At 33.5% G+C, this 22623-nt stretch overlaps 1 protein-coding gene across 1 annotated transcript; it reads right to left on the reverse strand.

Annotated features, from left to right (window-relative positions):
* Nucleotides 1–20954: 20954 nt before the first annotated feature.
* On the reverse strand, nucleotides 20955–22552 carry LOC112730334 (uncharacterized). Its single transcript, XM_029291088.1, has 3 exons — nucleotides 22385–22552; nucleotides 21506–22019; nucleotides 20955–21325 (listed from the first exon to the last, which is right to left on the reverse strand). The coding sequence occupies exons 1-3, from the start codon at nucleotides 22550–22552 to the stop codon at nucleotides 20955–20957; spliced, it is 1053 nt and encodes a 350-aa protein (XP_029146921.1).
* Nucleotides 22553–22623: the final 71 nt, after the last annotated feature.

Consider the following 22623-nt stretch of genomic DNA (forward strand, 5'->3'; position numbering starts at 1 on the left):
TAGACTTAGGTTTAATTCTTGTTTTCATCTACTTTTTCTTGCAATTTATTTTTCTTACATTATTGCTCTTCTAGTTTTACTTGTCATTTCCTTTATTTTGTTGTTTTTATGTTATGAGTACTTTGTTAATTTCGTTTTCCTTTAATGCAATTTCATGTTTTATGTTCTTTTGATGTTTAATTGAGTTCCTATTGTTATTTTCTTGCTTTGGGTAGTTGTAGAATTTATATTTCTTGCAATTTTACCATGCTTTTATTTTGTGCCTTCCAAGTGTTTGACAAAATGCTGGGTTGGACTTTAGAGTAGCTTTTTGAGCATTCTTGGCTTGGAAAGAGAAATTAGGTGCTCTTGAGTCATTAATACCCAACTTATGTTAGTGATCTAGGGTTGTTAGTTAATATTATTTCCATTGATTCTAATCTCTTACTAATTCAATTAATGAGTTGATTAGGACTTTTGGATTGAGATTAACTAGGCCTATTTGACTTTCTCTCTATGTTGAAGATAACATTGTACCTTCTTCTGATGTTGGAGATGACAAAATGGGATAAGCTCTTGTTAATTGTTGTATGATCATTAATAACTATGATAGAAAGCCTAGATTCTCAATCCTTACCATGAATGCCTCTCTATTTAGTAATTGCTATCTTTAGTTGTTAATTTACTTTTATTGTCATTTAAATTCTTGTTTCTTTATCAACCCAACCCGTGAAACTCATAACAATAATTGAGCACTCGATTGTGATTCCTAGGGAGAACAACCCGGGACTAATACTCTCGGTTATCTTTATTGGGTTGGACTTGTGACAACCAAAAATTAAACTCTGATTAAGTGTTATCTGTCGATTTGGAACTATATTTGCAATGAAGTTATTTTCTCTAACCGAGAAGGAATTCTAAGCTAATGGTAACGCTCTTTTACTATTGCTCTTGGTTAAAAATGAGTTAGTATCAATATTTTTTTTAATTAAAGCATTATGCATACTACGTGGTTTGTTTGGATTTGATTAAGAGGGCATTTGATATTGCAAAATCTAATTGCTAATTTTTATTTTAGGTTCAAGTCCTAGTTTTTCATCTAAAATATGGGAAATGAAGGATGTACTGCATGCTGATGCGGCTTTAGATTATGCTTCAATTGAAATTTTCTCTAACCAAAATAGGTTAGCTTTTATTAGCTTTTAGTAGTACAATATAGCAGTACTCATAGTTTTTTTGAAAATTAATTGTGCATAATAAACATATTAATATTGAACTTATAATTCTATTTGTAAACTAATTGTAATCTCAATTAGTTTTGCTATTCATCTTTTTTACTCCGCTCAGTAATTATTGTAGAGAAGTTGTTGCCTTTTTTAATGTTACATTACAAATTTCTTTTTCAATATAATCATGATTTTAGTAGATTTATTTTTTGAAACAAAAATCTCATTTGAAAGTGTTGCAAGTCCTGCTGTTCTAAAAGAAGTTTTACTTCAAATGGATATGTCAGTTCAAAATAATGGTAGTGTTATTAGTAGCAAATATAATCTAACTCTGTGCATATGTGTGGTAATGAGAACATGATATATTTTTTATGGTTAAGTTAGGTATAATTTCTATTAGTAAAATATAATCAAATAAGAACAGATCTAAAACTAAATATTTCTCTGGTTATTAAACATAAGAGTAAATTATCATTGTTATTGATAAATACATTTCGTATATTAGTGTTTGGTGGTGCCACATTTATCATGTTTGAGAATTTTTTATTGTGCAATATGAGTGAAACATATATCTAAGAAAATATGATGCTTTGGTCACATTTGTGTTTTTATATTTGAATTTCTAAAGAACTCAATTTTTCTTGCCACAGGCAAGTGTGACATAGCATTCTATTTATTAGATGCTTACATTAAATTTAATTTAATTTTTGTTATTGGACATAATTTTAGATGTGTCAGATTTTACAGTTTTTTTGCTTATTTGGGATTGTTTTAAATATATTCTGAGTAATTTTATTGTATACTATTTTTAAATAAAAGTTTACATTTTTTTAAGTTCTTTTTTTTGAAAAGCTTATAGTAGTTTGAATAGTTTATTATTTATATTAATTTTTTTTATTTTTTTGGTTTTTTTTGATGTTATTGTTATTAAATGATACCAACTTATTGTTATATTTACATTATGTTTCAATATGTTTAATGTATTTTGGGTGATTTATGTTCTTTCACTTTTTTTTCATGCCATTTTTAAAGGCTTGGTTGTATCAGCAACCTCTCATCATCTCTTTTCCTTCTCCCATTTGATCTTCCCTCTCTGTCGACCTCTACTCTCTTTCCCACTTCGCATCATCTCATTTCTAAGGTACGTTAGTTGTTTCTCTTTTTGGAATTTAACCCAATCTTTTTTTCACTCTTCTTCATCGAATTCTGAAGCTTACCGTTGCTGCTTGATAATAGCATTTGCTTATTATTTGGTTATAGTTCCCATTCAAGCTTTTTTGAAGATCTCAAAACCTTCCTTATTGATATCCATCATTTCTAATTTCATCAAACAGTTTAAATTCTTAAACTTCTTCTAAATGTTCAGGTAATATACATGTTCTTTGGTTTGTTAATTGATCTGTTAGAAGATTTAATTATCTTTCATCTTTTTAATTTCATAGTCTGTTAACTCTTGAGAATGATATCACTTTCGAACCACAATGATAGGAAGGGAGATTTGGTTTATCATTCTTACAGAATCAGTGTGAGTTTATGGTTTGTTTCTTTAAACCAATTCCTTCAATTGAAATATTTGTCATCTAATACAATGTTATCTTATCTTTTAGGAATTCTAAGAGAATATTTGTTATACAAGTTAATAGATGACATAAGGTGTGATTTACTTAACCTTATATTTGACTGGTGTATGGTTGATGAATACCTTCAAAAATATGGTTCAGTCAGTGTTTGGAGATATTGTTCTGATATATTCAACTACTTAAGGTTTGTTAATATTTGATTTATCACAAGTTTTTATTGATATAAATGACTTTCTGTGGTCGATAGAAAGAAAAATAGAGATACCATATAAACATTACTAGATCCATGCATTCCATATGGGTTCCTTATCCAAAAATGTTGAAAGCTAAATTACTGTAAAATTCCTGATGGTCTTTCATTGGATTTATGCTTTTGTTATTCTTTGGTTAACATTTCAACTATGAAATTCATACTCAAATAATATATTATGTTAAAAGTTTTAACATGCCAAAAATAAATATATTTGTTTTTGTTTTAAGAGCCGAAAAGGGGTTTGGGTGGACTTGAGTTGGTTCAAAACTTAAAGGATGCTTTATTTAGTTTATTTTTAAATGTGGTATAAAAGGAAAAGGGTGTAGTTTTAAGATTTAGGTTGATGATTTCAAGAACTTTATGCTGATCAGTATGATATCCTACCTAACAAAAAATATATGGAGCTAATACAATGTAAATTGCTTTTACTAAATCCTTTCTTACATTAACAAAACATTGCAGCTTGTCCGCCCTGATCCAAAACAGGATTTTCAGATAGGAAGACACACTATAAAAGTGAAATTGAAGATGGTTCAAAATAAAAGAATTTTAAAATGATGTATATGCTTCTAATCCCTATCTAAATCACTGAATATTGATATTGGTTGTGAATTGTGATTTGTTGATATTGGAAGTGTTTATGAATCTTGATGTTGGTGTTTTCTTTATAAAGTGATTGATTGATAAAATATAAAAAAAAATTAGTCAAATAAAGTAGGTGAGCCAATTTGTGCATGTGAGTTAAAAAGAGTAGCTGTGATGTACTTAGGTAACTTGTGGCCTACTCCTTTCTCTTTTGATTTTTCAATTTTTTTTATTTAAAAAACTCATTTCTTTTTTAGTGAGAAGTCATTCAAAACAATTGAGATAAGCTAATCTCTACCGTTATCGTGACATCATTGGTTAGTGGTAATGCTTGTGTTAATTTCAAGTTAGGTTTTTAAATTTTGTTCATCTTTAAATTGCCGCATATCTATATAAATGGATTATTTTTTTTTGGTCATACATGTATCAATCTATAGTTTCATTGCAAGATCCATTTTATTGTTTAATCAATGGTAGTTTATATGTTGAATTCTATTTATGCAGAATTTTGCTCATTCATATGTTTCAGAATGCATTTGTTTAAAATTACTTCTTCAATATATCTATATATAACTAGCAACATCATGAATTCTTCATCAAGGTGGATTCTTTTCCCACTTTGAATTTTTTTTTAAAAAGAAAAAATGAATTCGTTGTGTTTAAGTGGGGAAAGTGATTCTCTTTCCTGATTTTTAGTGGACTTTCACATGAAAAATCAGATTTCGGTGGTTTAGTGGGTGAAAATTGAAATGCCATCATTTGCTATAACAAATAATAATCTTTCCTGATTTTCAGTGTGCTCTCACATTGAAAATTAGATTTTGGTAGTTTGGTGGGAGAAATAACGTCATATTCTATAATATATAGTACTATCTTCTATTATTCTGTCAAAAAAATATTTGGTCAACGAGAGTAGTTACCGTAACTTGTGGCCTACTCTCACTCCCACTCTCCTTTTTCATTTTTTTCTTATTATTACTCCATAATATAAAAGAATGTGAGAAGAAGATTTTGTAGGATTACAAGTGTTCATAACATGCAGCGTGTGACACCCTACTACACAGAGTTTTACGCTTAAGTCGTAGAACAGAGGTAGTGTGGTGTTACGGACCTCTACGCAGTAATATATATACATAATAGTGGAGAAAGATAATATACTTGGAGCCTTGAAAGACGGGTAAAACAAATTCGCAAAATGAAAAGTGCAACACTCGAGGAATAAAATTACTTGCATGCTAAGAAACCTAAAAGGTATGATAAATATAATCAAGAGAGTAAAGGAAAGCCAAGGAAACAACATAACTAGCTCCTGACTCAGCCTGCGAAGCCAAGGCTGGCCAAAGAATATATATATATATATATATATATATATATATACACATACATATACAGATATCCTAAAATACTTAAAACTCAAAATAAGGTCCTAGCTCTCCCTTAACCTCTAGGAGGAACAAAATAAACAAGTTTCTTAGAAAGCAAGCTAAGTACATAGGTACATATGTATATACAATCATAAAGCCCAAAATAACCCAGAGACTACTCCGCTTCAAGATCCAGACGCCTAGTGAGGAGCCTCTCGACCTGCATCTGAAAACAACAACACGGTATGGGATGAGAACCGGAGTTTCTCATCATGGTAAAGGTGCCACGCGTATAATAAATAAGGTCCTGGGAATGCCGGAGGCAATCCTAGAACTCTGTCGTACAATTGTAAAACTTAATTACTAAACAGAAGCCATAAATAGGGTAGGTAGTCTAAACCTGCCTAAACTCACTCAATTTTAAACCTAACATAACACTAAACCATTTCACCCTTTCCTCCATCCCTCCGTCATCCATAATTCAGCAGAGACAAGCAACCAAACAAGTTCACGCACAAGTAATAAACAAATAGTGCAAGTAGCAAGTATAACAGATAGCAGGAGGTATATATTCAATTAGGCAAACCCAGGAAATGCATAGTAATCAAAACAAACAAATGCATATGATGCATGCCTGTCCTATGGCTGATGAGGCTCATTTGTCGGTTATCCAGCCAAGCCGACAAGTCCGAAAACCTTAAACTGTCCCCCGTCGCGCATCCCCATGAGTCTATGCATAGATTTCACAATCAATTATCATTCAAATCACTCAATGGGGGCTATCCATACCCGGGAATTTATACGTGCCCGGTCACCCTTACGACGTAGGGTCAACAGAGTATCGAGTTTCGACCTGGAACATATGGTGGCAAGCCACGGTTCTTACCCAGGAAAACTCGTATCTCAGATATCATTATTCATAAGCCATTTCATTTTCTTAATCAATAGATAATCATTTATCCAGCCATGGCATTAAAATTCATTTAACATTCTCATTTTCTTCATATAACTCATCATTTTGCCTCTTACTTCACCCTCAAGTTATCTTATTTTCCTAGCTTTAACTAGCTACTGGTCTTAGTACCATACCTTAAGTCTAAAAGGGAGAAAATTGAGGTTTAGAAGTGAAAAATATGATTTAAAATGTTAAAATCCAGTTTTGTAGCAAACAGGGGCCACGCGTACGCGTAGGTCACGTGCACGCGTGGAGAGTATAGCATGTCATGCGTAAGCGTGATCATGCGCATTGGCCTCTCACCCGCACGCATGGCTACTCGCGCATGCGTCATTAAAATGTCACGCCACGCGTACGCGTGGGCCACGCGTACGCGTGGATGTACACTTCCAAAAATTGGCAGAATGCCCAGAAAGCTGCATAACTAGTTTATAAAACTGTGACCTGCATAACACAGTTTTATGCACCAATTTTTCATCGTCCATAACATTCTCTACAAAATTCCGTTTTCACAAAATTGATATCGTTTAAAAGCTTGTAAAACCATCTTTCATTTAAGACAAACCACATTTCCATCCAATATTTGAGGAGCAAGTTATGGACTTCCAAAGTTCACCAAAAATAACTTTTTACCAAACAACATCCAAACCTCATTTTCATCACATTCATAGTTCTTACCCATAAAACCTGCATGTTATTAACATATCCAGCCCCAATTCATTAACAACCACTCCCAAACTACCTTTTACTAATTCAACAAGCCATAACCACCAATTTATACCAACATATATCACATATATGAGTAACCCTTCATTAACATATATCAACCCTTCACATATATCAATCTTTCAACACATATATCAACCCTTCACATATATTAATCCTTCAAAACATATATCAACCCTTTATTAACATATATCCACCAAATTCTATTAACATATACCAACATCAACACCAACCATCGTTAATAAGTCCAAGAGCACACATTCAACAACATTAACAACTCAAGCTCATAAATTCTAATTCAAACTCAATCATAAATTTATCCAATATCATCACAAAGCTAATCATTTAATGCATTTAGCCTTTTTAACTTAACCTATGGTTCTCTAGCCTAAGTTTCATAACACCTTAAATATTAAACGTACGAAACCTAAACCATACCTTGGCCGATCACTTTATTCAATCCAAGGCAGCCTCACAAGCTAGAATATAGCCCCCCAAGATCAAAGAAACCAGCCACAAACCACGCTTCAATCATCCATAAGCCTCTAAATACTCACTTTTCACTTCCAATGCATATATATGAACTTAATTCATACCTAATACACACATATATTACAAATTCATATTTTACCTAATGGATTCAAAATTAAATTTAAGTTTAGGGAAACCTTACCACTCCCACACGCGTAGCAACTCAAACCCAGTAAGCTCCACAAGCTAAATCGAACATAGAACATCAAAATTGGCAAAATCTCACTATAAGGTTTCAATTTCAAGAATAGAAAGGAAATAGAGATTCTGGAACAAAAATGGAGCTTACCGGTGAAATTGATTTGATAGAAATGTAGAGCTCGACACGCTGGACGCGTGGCCGTGAACGGTGCGGCGATCGGAGCTCAAACGAGGAAGTTATGGTGGTTGGAGTGTTTGATAAGAGTTAGGGTGTTCTTCTTCCTCCCCAATCTGTTTGGCTTCGTTGTGTATGAATGAGGAAGATGAAGCTGGTGCTTCTTTTAAGTTATGGGTCCGATTGGACCCACGAGCCCGATTTTGGCCCCAGTTCAATCGGTTCGGTCCTTCCGGTCCAATTTTGGGCCAAATTTTCGAAATTGGTGTTAAAATTCTCGTTTTGACGAGCTCTATCCTATTTTGATATTAGTTTTGCATTTTTAATTTTTCTAATTAAAATTCAATTTATTGACTAATTATTTACCGATTTTAGCGGGGTTTACATCCTACCCACCTAATTAAGAATTTTGTCCTCAAAATTCAGAGTGAGTTACCTAAAAAGAGGTGTGGAAAATCCTTCCACATCTCTGACTCAAGCTCCCAGGTATATTCTTCAATAACAGCCCGACGCCAAGCTACTTTCACCAAAGAAACCTCTTTCCCGCGTAAATGCTTAATGCTGGTATCATCAATTCTAACCGGAGTTACTGGAAACGTCAGATCTTCTCTCACTTGGATTGATTCCAGTTCTAGGACATGACTAGGATCAAAAGTGTATTTGTGAAGCTACGATACGTGAAACATGTCATGCAGGTTCGAAAGATGTGGTGGTAAAGCGATCCTATACGCCATTGGTCCAATTCTTTTCAGGATTTCAAACGGCCCAATGTAACGAGGATTTAACTTCTTAGTTTTGATGGATCTCCCTATTCCAGTGGTCGGAGTAACCTTCAGGAAGATGTGTTCTCCTTCCTCAAACTCTAAAGGCTTCTGCCTTTGGTCAGTATAGCTTTTCTGACGGCTTTGAGCCACAAGCATTCGACTACGGATTTTCTTTATTTGCTCAGTGGTTTCACTTATCATTTCAGGCCCTATCAAGCTCTTTTCTCCTGCTTCATACCAACATAATGTAGATTGACATTTTCTTCCATATAAAACTTCATATGGAGCCATTCCAATGCTCGCATGATAGCTGTTGTTATAAGCAAACTCTACCAAAGGCATATATCGATCCTAACTCGCCCGTTGGTCCAAAACACAGGCTCTTAGCATATCTTCCAAGGTTTGGATTGTTCTTTCTGATTGGCCATCCATCTGAGGATGATATGCAGTACTTAGGCTTAATTGAGTGCCAAAAGCTCGCTAAAAAGCTCCCCAGAACCGTGATGTGAAGCGAGGATCTCTATCAGATACAATGGTGGAAGGTACGCCATGTAACCTCACAATCTCCTTTATGTATAATCGCACCAACTCCTCCATAGTACAACTTATCCGAATAGGCAGAAAATGAGCTGACTTGGTATTATCTCAGTTGGTCTACAACCACCCAAATAGAATCACAACCTATCCGAGTCCTTGGTAAACCCAACACAAAATCCATAGCAATGCTCTCCCATTTCCACTGTAGAATCTCCAAAGGTTGAAGGGTTCTTGCTGGTCTTTGGTGTTCAATTTTAACTTTCTGACAAGTTAAGCACTTGGAAACATGCAACGCTACATCATTTTTCATTCCTGGCCACCAGAACATCGTCTTTAGGTCTTGGTACATCTTGGTACTTCCCGGATGAATGGAGAACCCGCTCTTGTGAGCTTCCTCCAATATGCTCTGTCGCAAATCTCCGACATCTGGCACAATTATCTAACCCTTGAACCTCCACAACCCATCTTTATCTTCTGACACTCTCCATTGCTTGCCTTTCTCAATCGCCGGCAAAATCTTATACAATTCTTGGTCAGTCTGATGAGCCTTTAGTAGTTCAGCCTTAAAGTCACTTGAAATCTGTAACTGGCTTAGGCATAAAGTCCCAAACTCTTCTCTAATTCCCAGTTTCAATCCTTGGAAGGCTTTTAGCAACTCTTCCTCTCTTAGCATCATCCAAGTAGCACATAGGGATTTCCTACTCAGGGCATCCGCCACCACATTCGTCTTTCCCGGATGGTAGTTCAGCTCGAAGTCATAATCCTTTAGGAGTTCCATCCACCTCTTCTGACGCATATTCAACTCTTTTTGTTCAAATAGGTACTTCAAGCTCTTATGATCCGAGAAGACTTAGAATTTCACTCCATAGAGATAATGCCTCCAAATTTTTAAAGCAATGACAACGGCAGCAAGCTCCAAATAATGAGTTGGATAGTTTCTTTCATGTGGCCTTAACTGACGTGAGGCATAAGCTACAACTTTGTGATGCTGCATTAACATGCATCCTAAACCTTTCAAGGAAACACTAACACGGGGGCGGTAGTCAATCTTTGCTTTAAGGCAAGGAAACTCTCCTCGCACTCAGGAGTCCACACAAAAGGAACATCCTTCCTAGTCAGCTTGGTCAAAGGCAAAGCGAGCTGTGAAAACCCTTTAATGAACCTCCGATAATAACCCGCTAAGCCTAAGAAACTTCTGATCTCCGTCACTAAAGTTGGTCGCTCCCAATTCATCACCGTCTCAATCTTAGCAGGATCCACTGCTATGCGTTGCTTACTCACCACATGCCCAAGAAGATTTTGTAGGATTACAAGTGTTCATAACATGCAGCGTGTGACACCCTACTACACAGAGTTTTACGCTTAAGTCGTAGAACAGAGGTAGTGTGGTGTTACGGACCTCTACGCAGTAATATATATACATAATAGTGGAGAAAGATAATATACTTGGAGCCTTGAAAGACGGGTAAAACAAATTCGCAAAATGAAAAGTGCAACACTCGAGGAATAAAATTACTTGCATGCTAAGAAACCTAAAACGTATGATAAATATAATCAAGAGAGTAAAGGAAAGCCAAGGAAACAACATAACTAGCTCCTGACTCAGCCTGCGAAGCCAAGGCTGGCCAAAGAATATATATATATATATATATATATATATATATATATATATATATATATATATATATATATATATATATATATATATACAGATATCCTAAAATACTTAAAACTCAAAATAAGGTCCTAGCTCTCCCTTAACCTCTAGGAGGAACAAAATAAACAAGTTTCTTGGAGAGCAAGCTAAGTACATAGGTACATATGTATATACAATCATAAAGCCCAAAATAACCCAGAGACTACTCCGCTTCAAGATCCAGACGCCTAGTGAGGAGCCTCTCGACCTGCATCTGAAAACAACAACACGGTATGGGATGAGAACCGGAGTTTCTCATCATGGTAAAGGTGCCACGCGTATAATAAATAAGGTCCTGGGAATGCCGGAGGCAATCCTAGAACTCTGTCGTACAATTGTAAAACTTAATTACTAAACAGAAGCCATAAATAGGGTAGGTAGTCTAAACCTGCCTAAACTCACTCAATTTTAAACCTAACATAACACTAAACCATTTCACCCTTTCCTCCATCCCTCCGTCATCCATAATTCAGCAGAGACAAGCAACCAAACAAGTTCACGCACAAGTAATAAACAAATAGTGCAAGTAGCAAGTATAACAGATAGCAGGAGGTATATATTCAATTAGGCAAACCCAGGAAATGCATAGTAATCAAAACAAACAAATGCATATGATGCATGCCTGTCCTATGGCTGATGAGGCTCATTTGTCGGTTATCCAGCCAAGCCGACAAGTCCGAAAACCTTAAACTGTCCCCCGTCGCACATCCCCATGAGTCTATGCATAGATTTCACAATCAATTATCATTCAAATCACTCAATGGGGGCTATCCATACCCGGAAATTTATACGTGCCCGGTCACCCTTACGACGTAGGGTCAACAGAGTATTGAGTTTCGACCTGGAACACATGGCGGCAAGCCACGGTTCTTACCCAGGAAAACTCATATCTCAGATATCATTATTCATAAACCATTTCATTTTCTTAATCAATAGATAATCATTTATCCAGCCATGGCATTAAACTTCATTTAACATTCTCATTTTCTTCATATAACTCATCATTTTACCTCTTACTTCACCCTCAAGTTATCTTATTTTCCTAGCTTCAACTAGCTACTGGTCTTAGTACCATACCTTAAGTCTAAAAGGGAGAAAATGGAGGTTTAGAAGTGAAAAATCTTATTTAAAATGTTAAAATCTAGTTTTGCAGTAAACAAAGGCTACACGTCCGCGTGGGTCACGCGCACGCGTGGAGAGTATAGCATGTCACGCGTACGCATGATCATGCGCATTGGCCTCTCACGCGCACGCATGGCTACTCGCGCATGCATCATTAAAATGCAACGCCACGCGTACGCTTTCCAAAAAATTGCAGAACGCCCAGAAAGCTGCATAACCAGTTTTTAAAACCTGCATAACACAGTTTTATGCACCAATTTTCCATTGTCCATAACTTTCTCTACAAAATTCCATTTTTCACAAAATTGATATCGTTTAAAAGCTTGTAAAACCATCTTTCATTTAAGACAAACCACATTTCCATCCAATATTTGAGGAGCAAGTTATGAACTTCCAAAGTTCACCAAAATTACTTTTTACCAAACAACATCCAAACCTCATTTTACCACATTCATAATTCTTACCCATAAAACGTGCATGTTATTAACATATCCAGCCCCAATTCATTAACAACTACTCCCAAACTACCTTTAACTAATTCAACAAGCCATAACCACTAATTTATACCAACATATATCACATATATGAGTAACCTTTCATTAACATATATCAACCCTTTCACATATATCAATCTTTCAACACATATATCAATCCTTCACATATATTAATCCTTCAACACATATATCAACCCTTTATTAATATATATCCACCAAATTCCATTATCATATACCAACATCAACACCAACCCATCATTGATAAGTCCAACAGCACACATTCAACAACATCAACAACTCAAACTCATAAATTCTAATTCAAACTCAATCATAAATTTATCCAATATCATCACAAAGCTAATCATTTAATGCATTTAGCGTTTTCAACTTAACCTATGGTCCTCTAGCCTAAGTTTCACAACACCTTAAATATTAAACGTACGAAACATAAATCATACCTTGGCCGATCACTTTATTCAATCCAAGGCAGCCTCACAAGCTAGAATACAGCCCCCCAAGCTCAAAGAAACCAGCCACAAACCACGCTTCAATCACCCATAAGCCTCCAAATACACACATATATTACAAATTCATATTTTACCTAATGGATTCAAAATTAAATTTAAGTTTAGGAAAATCTTACCGCTCCCACATGCGTAGCAACTTAAACCCAGTAAGCTCCACAAGCTAAATCGAACCTAGAACATCAAAATTGGCAAAATCTCACTATAGAGTTTCAATTTTAAGAATAGAAAGGGGATAGATATTCTGGAATGAAAATCGAGCTTACCAGTGAAATTGATCTGATAGAAATATAGAGCTCGACGCGCTGGACGCGTGGCTGCGAACGGTGCGGCGATCGGAGCTCAAATGAGGAAGTTATGGTGGTTGGAGTGTTTGATGAGGGTTAGGGAGATCTTCTTCCTCCCCAATCTGTTTGGCTTTGTTGTGTATGAATGAGGAAGATGAAGTCGGTGCTTCTTTTAAGTTGGACCCGCGGGCCTGGTTTAGGCCGGGGTTCAACCGGTTTGGCCCTTCCGGTCCAATTTTGGACCAAATTTTCGAAATTGATATCAAAATTTTCGTTTTGATGAGATCTATCCTATTTTGATATTAGTTTTGCATCTTTAATTTTATCTAATTAAAATTCAATTTATTGACTAATTATTTACCGATTTTAGCGAGTTTTACACAGCGGAAGTAATAAAGTAATCATGTTGATCTATTTTGTGCTTAAAACTTTATTGAAATAAGATGGGTTAGATGCCAATACCTGAGTACCCTAGTGAATGGAAACTTTCTCCTTCGATAGTACGAAGGTATTATGTGTATCCACACCGAGACTTATCTTTGTTGTCAACTCCTTGACCAATAGATTTAACTGAGAAATTTCTTGCAACTCCTTGCACCAGCAATTATTCACTAAGAATTGAAATATTTGTGTATGTGGAGGTAAAAAAAAAAACTTGTGTTGTCTTTCTTTTATCATATACACATATTTATAGTATGAGATTGGTGACTGATTTGTGAATCAAATTACAACTTAATTTGAAACAGAATTAGTTAGGATCTTATCCATATTTAAAACTCATCATAGAATAAATAATTAATTATTTAATATTTTCAACTATCATATTATTATATTCATGGCATAGTTGTAAGAACCGAACCGATGATCGAACTGGTCAGGTTATTGGTTCACTGGTTTATTGGTTCAACCGATAAACTGCTGGTTGAACCGGTAAAACCGGTTTCACATAAATAAAAAATATAAAATACTAAAAATAGTCATAAACTTAATAAATTCAAAATACATATCGTTAGTTCTTCACCAACATTTTAAAAACAACCAAGTTTCAAAGTCTAAATATAACTAATACAAAGATAAACATGAAAGTAGTTAGTACTAGTACATTAGTATCTTAATTAAACACAATAAGGATAACAATTCATAAACTAAATCTAAGGAGTGATTTTGAAGTCGGCAAGTTGCTCTTCATCTGACAAATGTGGAGCTACATCCTGATTGGTTTCATTTTGATTTGCATTTTCTACAGAATTCACAGAAGCCATTCTAAAAGAATATGAAGTAGCAAAAATGCAAAAGTATAAAACAATAGAAATCCTAAATTCCCTAATTCCTATTCCCTATTCAGCAAGACAGCAACCTTAAAGGCTTAAATAGTTAAATTCACAGCACAAGCATATTCATCCTAGAGACCTAGACAAGCATTAGTCAACAAGCAATCTTAAATAGTTAAATTCCCTATTCAGCAAGACAAGCATATTCATATTTCATAGATTCAAGCATATAATTCATATTTCATATTTCCAGAACAAATCAACAAAACAACATAATTCATATTTCATAGATTCAAGCTTTCAACAAGCATATTCATCCCAGAAATTTCAACAAGCCTATTCAACAAGCATATTCATAACACTGTAACAGCAAGAAGTGCAGAACAGAGCAGACTACAGAGGAGAACTAGAGCTAACCTGTTTGACAGAGCAGAAGAGCGAGGCAACGGCGAGTTTGACGGCGCAGCAAGGGCGAGTTCGACGGCGCAGCAAGGGCGAGGACGACGGCGCGGCAATGGCGACGGCGATGAGAGACAGCCGCGGGTCTGTTCTGTTCCTACTTCCTTAGTTCCTTCAGAGTTCAGACTTCAGAGTTCAGACCGGCAGTGAGACGAAGAGGATGACTGCGGGCGGCTGGCGGCTGGGTGAGTGACACTGTGGCAGAGTGAGGTGAGGCGGAGAGGGTTAGGCGCCGTTAGGGTTGAGGGGAAAATTGGAAAGTGGAAACTGGGGTGGGGTTTGGGGCTGGGGCTAGTACCAGGCTTTTCTTTTTTTAAAAAAAAAAAAAATTAACCAAAACGACATCGTTTTGGAAAAGGATTAAAAAAAAACATTTCCGAACCGGTCGGTTAACCAGAAACCGTCGGTTTTCCGGTTTTCATCAAAACTGGCCGGTTCAACCCAGTTCGAAACGTTTCTCTTCCTTATCCGGTTACATCACTCAACCGGACCGGTTATGGGTCCAGTTCACCGATTTTCCAGTCGAACTGGCTGGTCCGGTCCGGTTCTTACAACTATGATTCATGGTGCTAGCAAAGAATATAATAATATTCTATTTGAATTAATATAATTATTTATTTGATCTAATCAAAATAATAATTAAATGATTATTTACCAAGGATTAGACCACTCATTAGTGTGTCACCCCATAGGTTCAATACTAAGCGGGTAGTAAATTAGTCATACTAAATTTACAAATCAAGGTTGGCATCTAGCAACACTCCTTGATGACCCAATAGTATGAAGTAATAATATTTTTACTAAGAACCCAAGATGAACAAAAAATACAACTCCTTCCATCTTTTCAGCTCTTGGCTAACTTTTAGAGTACGGTTTGATTGTCAAACTCTAACTTGTTACCATTATTATAATGAATTATGAATGACTTAAGAAACTCATTTCTTAATTTATTCAAACCCCTTGGCCAAGGCATTATTTATTTCATTCATTATAATCGTAGAGCTCAAACTCATTACCATAGTTGATGGATTCTATTTTGACTAATCATTAATTCTACAAGTATTTAAATCATACCCAATGTCCATTCGACTAACACCGTAGGGTGTTAGGTGTCCAGAATCAAAGTATAACAAATATATTGTCAATTACTATGATAGTCGCAGGTCAAAGAAAAATTCTAATATTATGTTCATCATAAGAATATTTGACAAATATACGGTAACTATAACCATTAGAAATTCTTAGAGTGAGTCAGTTCAATGGTTATATCTCTATATATACCATTTATATATATAATTTAATAACTGAGATCTATTAATCTATATATATACATTAATCTATCCGAATCACTAATGTCACATTTTTAGTGATTCTACGATTAAGAACAATTTAAATTAAAAGTACTCAAAAAACGTATATCTCATTATTATTATCCCTATCGTAATTATTCGTTTCTAATTTTAATTAAGGACACTATCATAAATTATAAAAGTTTATTCTTATAAAAAGGAATAATAATAATAATAATTCATGATAGTATTTTGTTGGACATACACACTTATCTCCAACAGATTTCACTAGCTCATTATTGTTGGACTTGCAGTTTTATTGTTTTGTTTTATGAATGGCAATATGTTTTGGAATTATGCACTCATACTAGGTGGTAGATATCCATGGATCTACTAAGGATGGAGACATATCAATTTGAATGTATGGCTACTTGATATATTATATTTGTTTGCTATTTATGACAATATGAAATTTACGGGAAGTTTTTTTTTTTACTTCTGAACTTCTTCTCTAATGTACGAGTACAGGGAATCATTCAATAATGTCAAGGTTTAAAGCACGAAGTGATTAATTTTAGTTTATTATTTTGAGATTTTTTTTCATGTAATTTTATTTTGATATATCTGCATAATAGAGGTGTTGAGTTGAGTAGGTTAGTAGGTTACATAAATTTAATGAAATTGTCTACCAAAAATTTATAATTTTATCTACTATCTTAGAATATTTCCAGTGTTTTTATTATAATATAAATTTTAGTAACAAGTGTGATTATTTTTTGCCCCTACTAAGAGCATATACATGATACTAGAAAATTTCACAATAAGTGAACTAAAAACTACTGCGATTCAAAAAAAAGGCTTGTAATCTTAAAGAAATAAAAGTAAACAATTTTCTGAATGTCTCGGCTGATGAGAAAAATTGCTTCAGGCATACGATTCCATAAAAATTTACCAAATTTAGATTCACTACAATAGGAACACCAGAAGTGTCACTACTATAAACCCCACATCTACCCTCCAAGCTAACACCTAATTTAATTTTTGAATGTACTTAGAACAAAACATAACGATTAATCCATTGTTGTGTGTCCTACTATTACTAATGAATTATAAATAAAAAATTTGATTATTGTTAATGCACAAATTAAACCTGCTTTCTTGAAAGACTTTTAATTTGTTTTTGCTTCGATGCACTGAAATCTTTATAGCAGAAAGGATGCAATGCCTTATGTTGTAGTAGTTGTAGGAGGCTTAGTGTGTCTTCCATAGAAGAAGCAACGATTTCATTAGCCTCTGATCGGTTTCCTTCAATGTTGAGCGTCACACAAGCCATAGTGCAAGAGAGACTTGACCAGTTGATTAGAGAGAGGAGGATGGAAGAAAGATGGAGGAGGAAAGTCAAAGAAAAGAGAGAGAACAAAGTGAGTACTTCTTTTCTTAATTTTTTCCTTTCTAAAATTTTAAGCTATGTATATTTATTTGTTTACTAGTTGATGAAAATCTGGAATGGGAGGTAGTGGACTACTTTTGACTTAGTAATTAAATTCTATATAGATTGATCATTGATGTAGTTGAATGAGATGTAACTGTTAATATTATATCCAATGTTTTTTTGGTGGAAAGTGGAGGTTTATAGCCTTTCTTTGTAAATTATATACTAAAAGCTGGGCTTTATGTCTTTGCTCTGTGGTTATTTTCCATTATCTTTGTTTCGAAGATAAATAATTTGATGCAAAAATGACTATTTAATAATTTTCTATACAATTTTGTTGCAGCCGGATCTTCATTCATAAAGGCTCTAAAGGGGAAACTAACCCTAGTAATCGGAAATTTTTTTTATCATGAATTTTTTAGAATCATTCTATTTGACCAAGTTAGATTTTGAACTACTTTAAGCCAAAGAAAGCTCCATCCTTTTGAATAATGAAATTTATTCTCTTTATCAGCGGGGTATAATGAAAAGCACGTCCCATGTTTGCTTAGAGCAAAACACCACATGAAATCTAATTGACGAAATTGAAAGGCTATAAGAACACTTGGAGATTCCAGAATAGCAAGTCTCATTTCACCTTCTAGTTGTTTATCATCATAAATTTTATCATCATTATGTAATGGACTATAATGTTATGCTATTCTCTTCTGTGTATTATGCAGGTATTTGGAGGATCATGGGGAAGCACACTTACTCTTGTTTTCAGTCAATCTCACCCAAACAAGCTAAGGTGTACTAATTTGTTATTATTCATCACATTTTTTTATATAGAACCAATGAGCATATCATAAATGTATAAGTTTAGATTCCAACAATATTTTGTTGTTAATTTTTAAAATATCTTTTAATTTTGTTTCAAGTTTACTGACATGGCCCTCGATAAATTTCCTCTTAAAGAAGAAAGAGCTTGATTGGTTTTATGAAGGTAGTGGTGTTGCAATATTCCTTGATGGTTGGTATATAGAGTATTCATTTTTCTTTATTTATCTCAGATTATGTTTAAATACCTCTATGTTCAGTGAACTTTCATTTTAAAATGAAGACAATTTTAATTTTTTTAATATATGAAAATATCTCTGATTTTTTGTTATTATACATATTCCCAAAACTTTTAAAATTAAAAAATGAAAAAAAACACTGAAGAAGAAATAAAAAAGGTCTTTTGAAACATCTATATAAGAAATACATAAAAATTAATCACAAAATATTTTTTTAAACAAATTAATTTTTTTCATTTTAAAAATTTTAAATGAATAAAAATAAAAAATTAAAAAATATTTTATAATTATTCTTTTGTATTCTTTATATATTCTTATTATAATTAATATTAATATTAAATTAATAAAAAAATAATTTAAATAATACTGTCATTATTAAAATTCTTTATTTATCATATATACTATCCAATATTCCCAAATCCAATCAAGATATCATTTTTCCATTGTAGTGTAGTATTGGAGTAAGAAATGTTTTTTAGTGAGTTAGGTGCTGGATAAATTAAACAAATTGGACAAAGTCACAAAGACAAATGCGGTTCCCTGGTCCTAAGCAAAAATTTTGATTGGACGAGAAAAATTAAATGAATTAGAGACATTAATTAATAACAAAGAGAATTTAAATAAAAATCTTTGACCTATAGATCTCGCAAGTAAGAGTAGCTATCATTTAACAAGTACCTTCCACCATGCATGGCTCTATCTGGAACTTTATTCCTACAAAATGCTATACTTCACATTTAAGATTGTAATCTTTTGATGACACGTGTTTCATGCATGACTAATATAGAGAACTTTTCTATTTTAGCTCAAATAGTAATAATTAAGGATGAGTTGGAGAATGAATCGTAATATTCTAAAAGTCTTTTAGTAGACAATATGAATAATAAATAAGCTTGTATGGATCTAAGAATTTTCATTGTAGTGTGGCATTGCAGCTTGTTTTTAACAAAACTTCTGTCTATTTGATTGTTGTTTTTGACCTATGAAGTTTAATTATATTAGATTGGTATGACCGTTATACATCGGTTATGAGTTATAATTCGGTCATAAATGTTATAAATTGGTTATTAATAACTGCATCAAAATATCAGATACGTTATTATTCTTTATAAATCTGAAAAATTAATAAATAATTAGTTAATAAATTAATTATTATTTAAATAAATTAAAAAATTTAATTTTTTTAATTTAGAAGAGTAAAAATATTGAAAATACAAATTTTGACACTAATTCTAAAAATATTAACCCAAAATCGGATCAACGAACTAAATCGGTTGGACCAAATCTAAACCGGTCCAAGCCCAATCTATTAAGCACCCATACGAAGCCACCTTCTTCAATTTACCCCGGAGATGTGTTGAACAAGTGGGAGAATCATGTTTACAAATCCTAGCGTCTCCGAAAATTCAATCATCCATAACTTTCAATTTGGAGTTCCGATTAACGAGTCAGCGGCCACGTGTTTGTCTCAGAATTTTCTTCAAATTCTATCTGAACAAAGTGATAAGAAATTTGCATTTCTCACCCAATTCTCCCCCTCCTCAATTTCGAGATTTTTGAGTTTAGGTATTGAGAAATTAAATAATTTTGATAGTTTAGGTGAACTCTGGCACCAGAAAATTTTATCAGTGGGGGCAAAATATATATAGTATAATAATAATTTTATAATTATACTATAGTATTATAAAATATGATTATTCCTCAAATTATTTAACTAACAAATTAAAACAATAAAATAATTTATAATAGTAAATAATTTAAAATTTCATTCTTCTGGGTTTCATATTTTGAAAATATTGAATAATCTTTTCGTTGTCAATACAATCAAATGTCTCTCTTTCTATATATGTCACTAAACAATCATTTAAAAATTCAACTTTCATACGGTTGCGAAGCCGACTCTTTATGATGTTCATAGCAGAAAAAGTTCTTTCAACTGATGCAGTTGCTACAAGCAAAATTAAAGCTAACTTCAAAAGAAGAAACACTAATGGATAAATAATATTTTTTCGAGTCTCAACCAATTTCTGAGAAAGAGCACCAATCTCATTTAAGTTTGAGAATTGATCATCAGAACGCACATCTAATATGAAATTCTCAAGTTGACTATCAAGTGCCAAAAGTTGAGTAGAAGAAAATTCTAATGGATAGAATTGAGCTAACTGGATCATTTTCTCCTTATCAAATGCAAGAAATGCGTGTCTTGGATTCAGACAAGCTATACAAAGAAGCAATTTAGTATTCACCTCTGTAAAACGATTGTTGAGTTCTTGAAGTTGTCTATCAACTACTTGATAGAATATCTCAACTTGAAAATGATGCAAATTTGAGATCTTTTGAGCTTTGCGTCTTGATCTTCCTTGTGACACAAATATATCATCCATTTTTGGAACGGTAATATTATGTTTGTCACAAAACAATGAGACTTCATCAAGTAAAAGAGACCAACCATCATCTCTTATAGTTTACAACCGTTGCGTAGACACTTTAACCAATGCCATAGCATTTACAATGTCTTGATCATTCCTTGTAATGCTTGAGATAATTCATTAGTAACTCCCAAGATATTTTTCATCAAGTGCAAGTTGAAAATGAATTCAAAGGATTGAATGACATTCAATAAATGACATGCTTCAACTCTTTGTTCTGAATTGTTTCCATCTTCCTCAACATATTCAAGAACATTGACTACGGAAGGAAACAAAGAAATTAATCGAAGTATAGTTCCATAGTGTGAACCCCATCTATTATCTCCAGCTATTTTCAAAGCTATTTCTTGATTCAAACCACGTCCACTAGAAATTTCTCCACTTTGTATAGCTTCAATTGTCTTAGTCATTTGACTATCACGAAGCATATCTCTTCGTTTACACGAAGCTCCAACAATATTGCACAAATTGGTTAACAAATTAAAAAGCAAAGCAATTTCAACTTATTTTTTTGCAACCGTTACAAGAGCTAATTGAAGTTGGTGGGCAAAGTAATGTACATAGAAAGCATAAGAATTTTCTTTTATTATCAAAGTTTTCAAACCATTAAATTCTCCTTGCATATTACTTGCACCATCATATCCTTGGCCACGTACTCTTGATAAACTTAAATTATATGTTTCTAATAATGACTCCAATGCTAATTTTAGAGATAAATCATTAGTATTAGAAACATGAACAAGACCAAGAAAATGCTCCCTAACTTGCCCTTCTTTATTCACATACCTTAAACAAACTGACATTTGCTCCTTAATAGAAATATCGCAAGCTTCATCAACCAAAACAGCAAACAATTCATCCCCAAGATCATTTACAACAGCTTTTGTCGTTTCACATGCAGCCGCTCTTACAATATCTTTTTTAATTGAGGGAGCTCTTAGTTTAAGATTCCCACGAACATTTTTAAAAGCACGATCAATCTCTTCATTATGTTGTGCAAGAAAGTTTAGAAGTTCCAAAAAATTTTCTTGATTAACAGAATCATCTGTCTCATCATTACCACGAAAGGCCAATCCTTGTCGCAAAAGAAATCTAATACAATCAATTGTAGCTGTCAAGTGAATTTGATAATTCTTTTTAGCCTGCTCATATTATTTTTCAATAGCAGCACTAATGTGTTGTTTTTCCTTGATAAGTGCTTCACATTTTCTCCAAGCTTGATTATGAGCATTATCATGAATCCCAACATGAGTTTGTAATCTCTCCCTTTTTTTTTTTTCAATTTGAAAAGTCATTGGTTACAAAAGCATCGCCACCTTCACTCTCAGGTTTCATAAGATAACAACAAAGACAAAAAATAGCATCTTTTGATATACTATACTCTAACCAATTGCCATAATCATCAAACCAACTAGGATTAAATCTTCGAAAAGAAGAACCACAAGCAGTTTGCGGAAAATCATGAGTCCTTGGTTGACAAGGACTTTTTTAAATATGCACATCTAACTTTGTCTCTGTCATTCGGATGATAACTTGAAATCTTTGGTCGTTGTCCTGTATCTGCTATGAGACTCTCTACTTCAACTTCTAAAAACCTCCTCTTGTTAGAAGAGGTCGATAAATTGTTTTGGGATCCAATCTCCAATGATGAAGTTCTTTTAAAATATTTCTCCATTACTAATAGAATAAAATTATAAACCTAAATTAATTAATTAATAAAATTAATTTACAATTCTTCTCAAATTG

This window comes from Arachis hypogaea, chromosome 12, assembly GCF_003086295.3.
Source record: "Arachis hypogaea cultivar Tifrunner chromosome 12, arahy.Tifrunner.gnm2.J5K5, whole genome shotgun sequence".
NCBI lineage: Eukaryota > Viridiplantae > Streptophyta > Magnoliopsida > Fabales > Fabaceae > Arachis > Arachis hypogaea.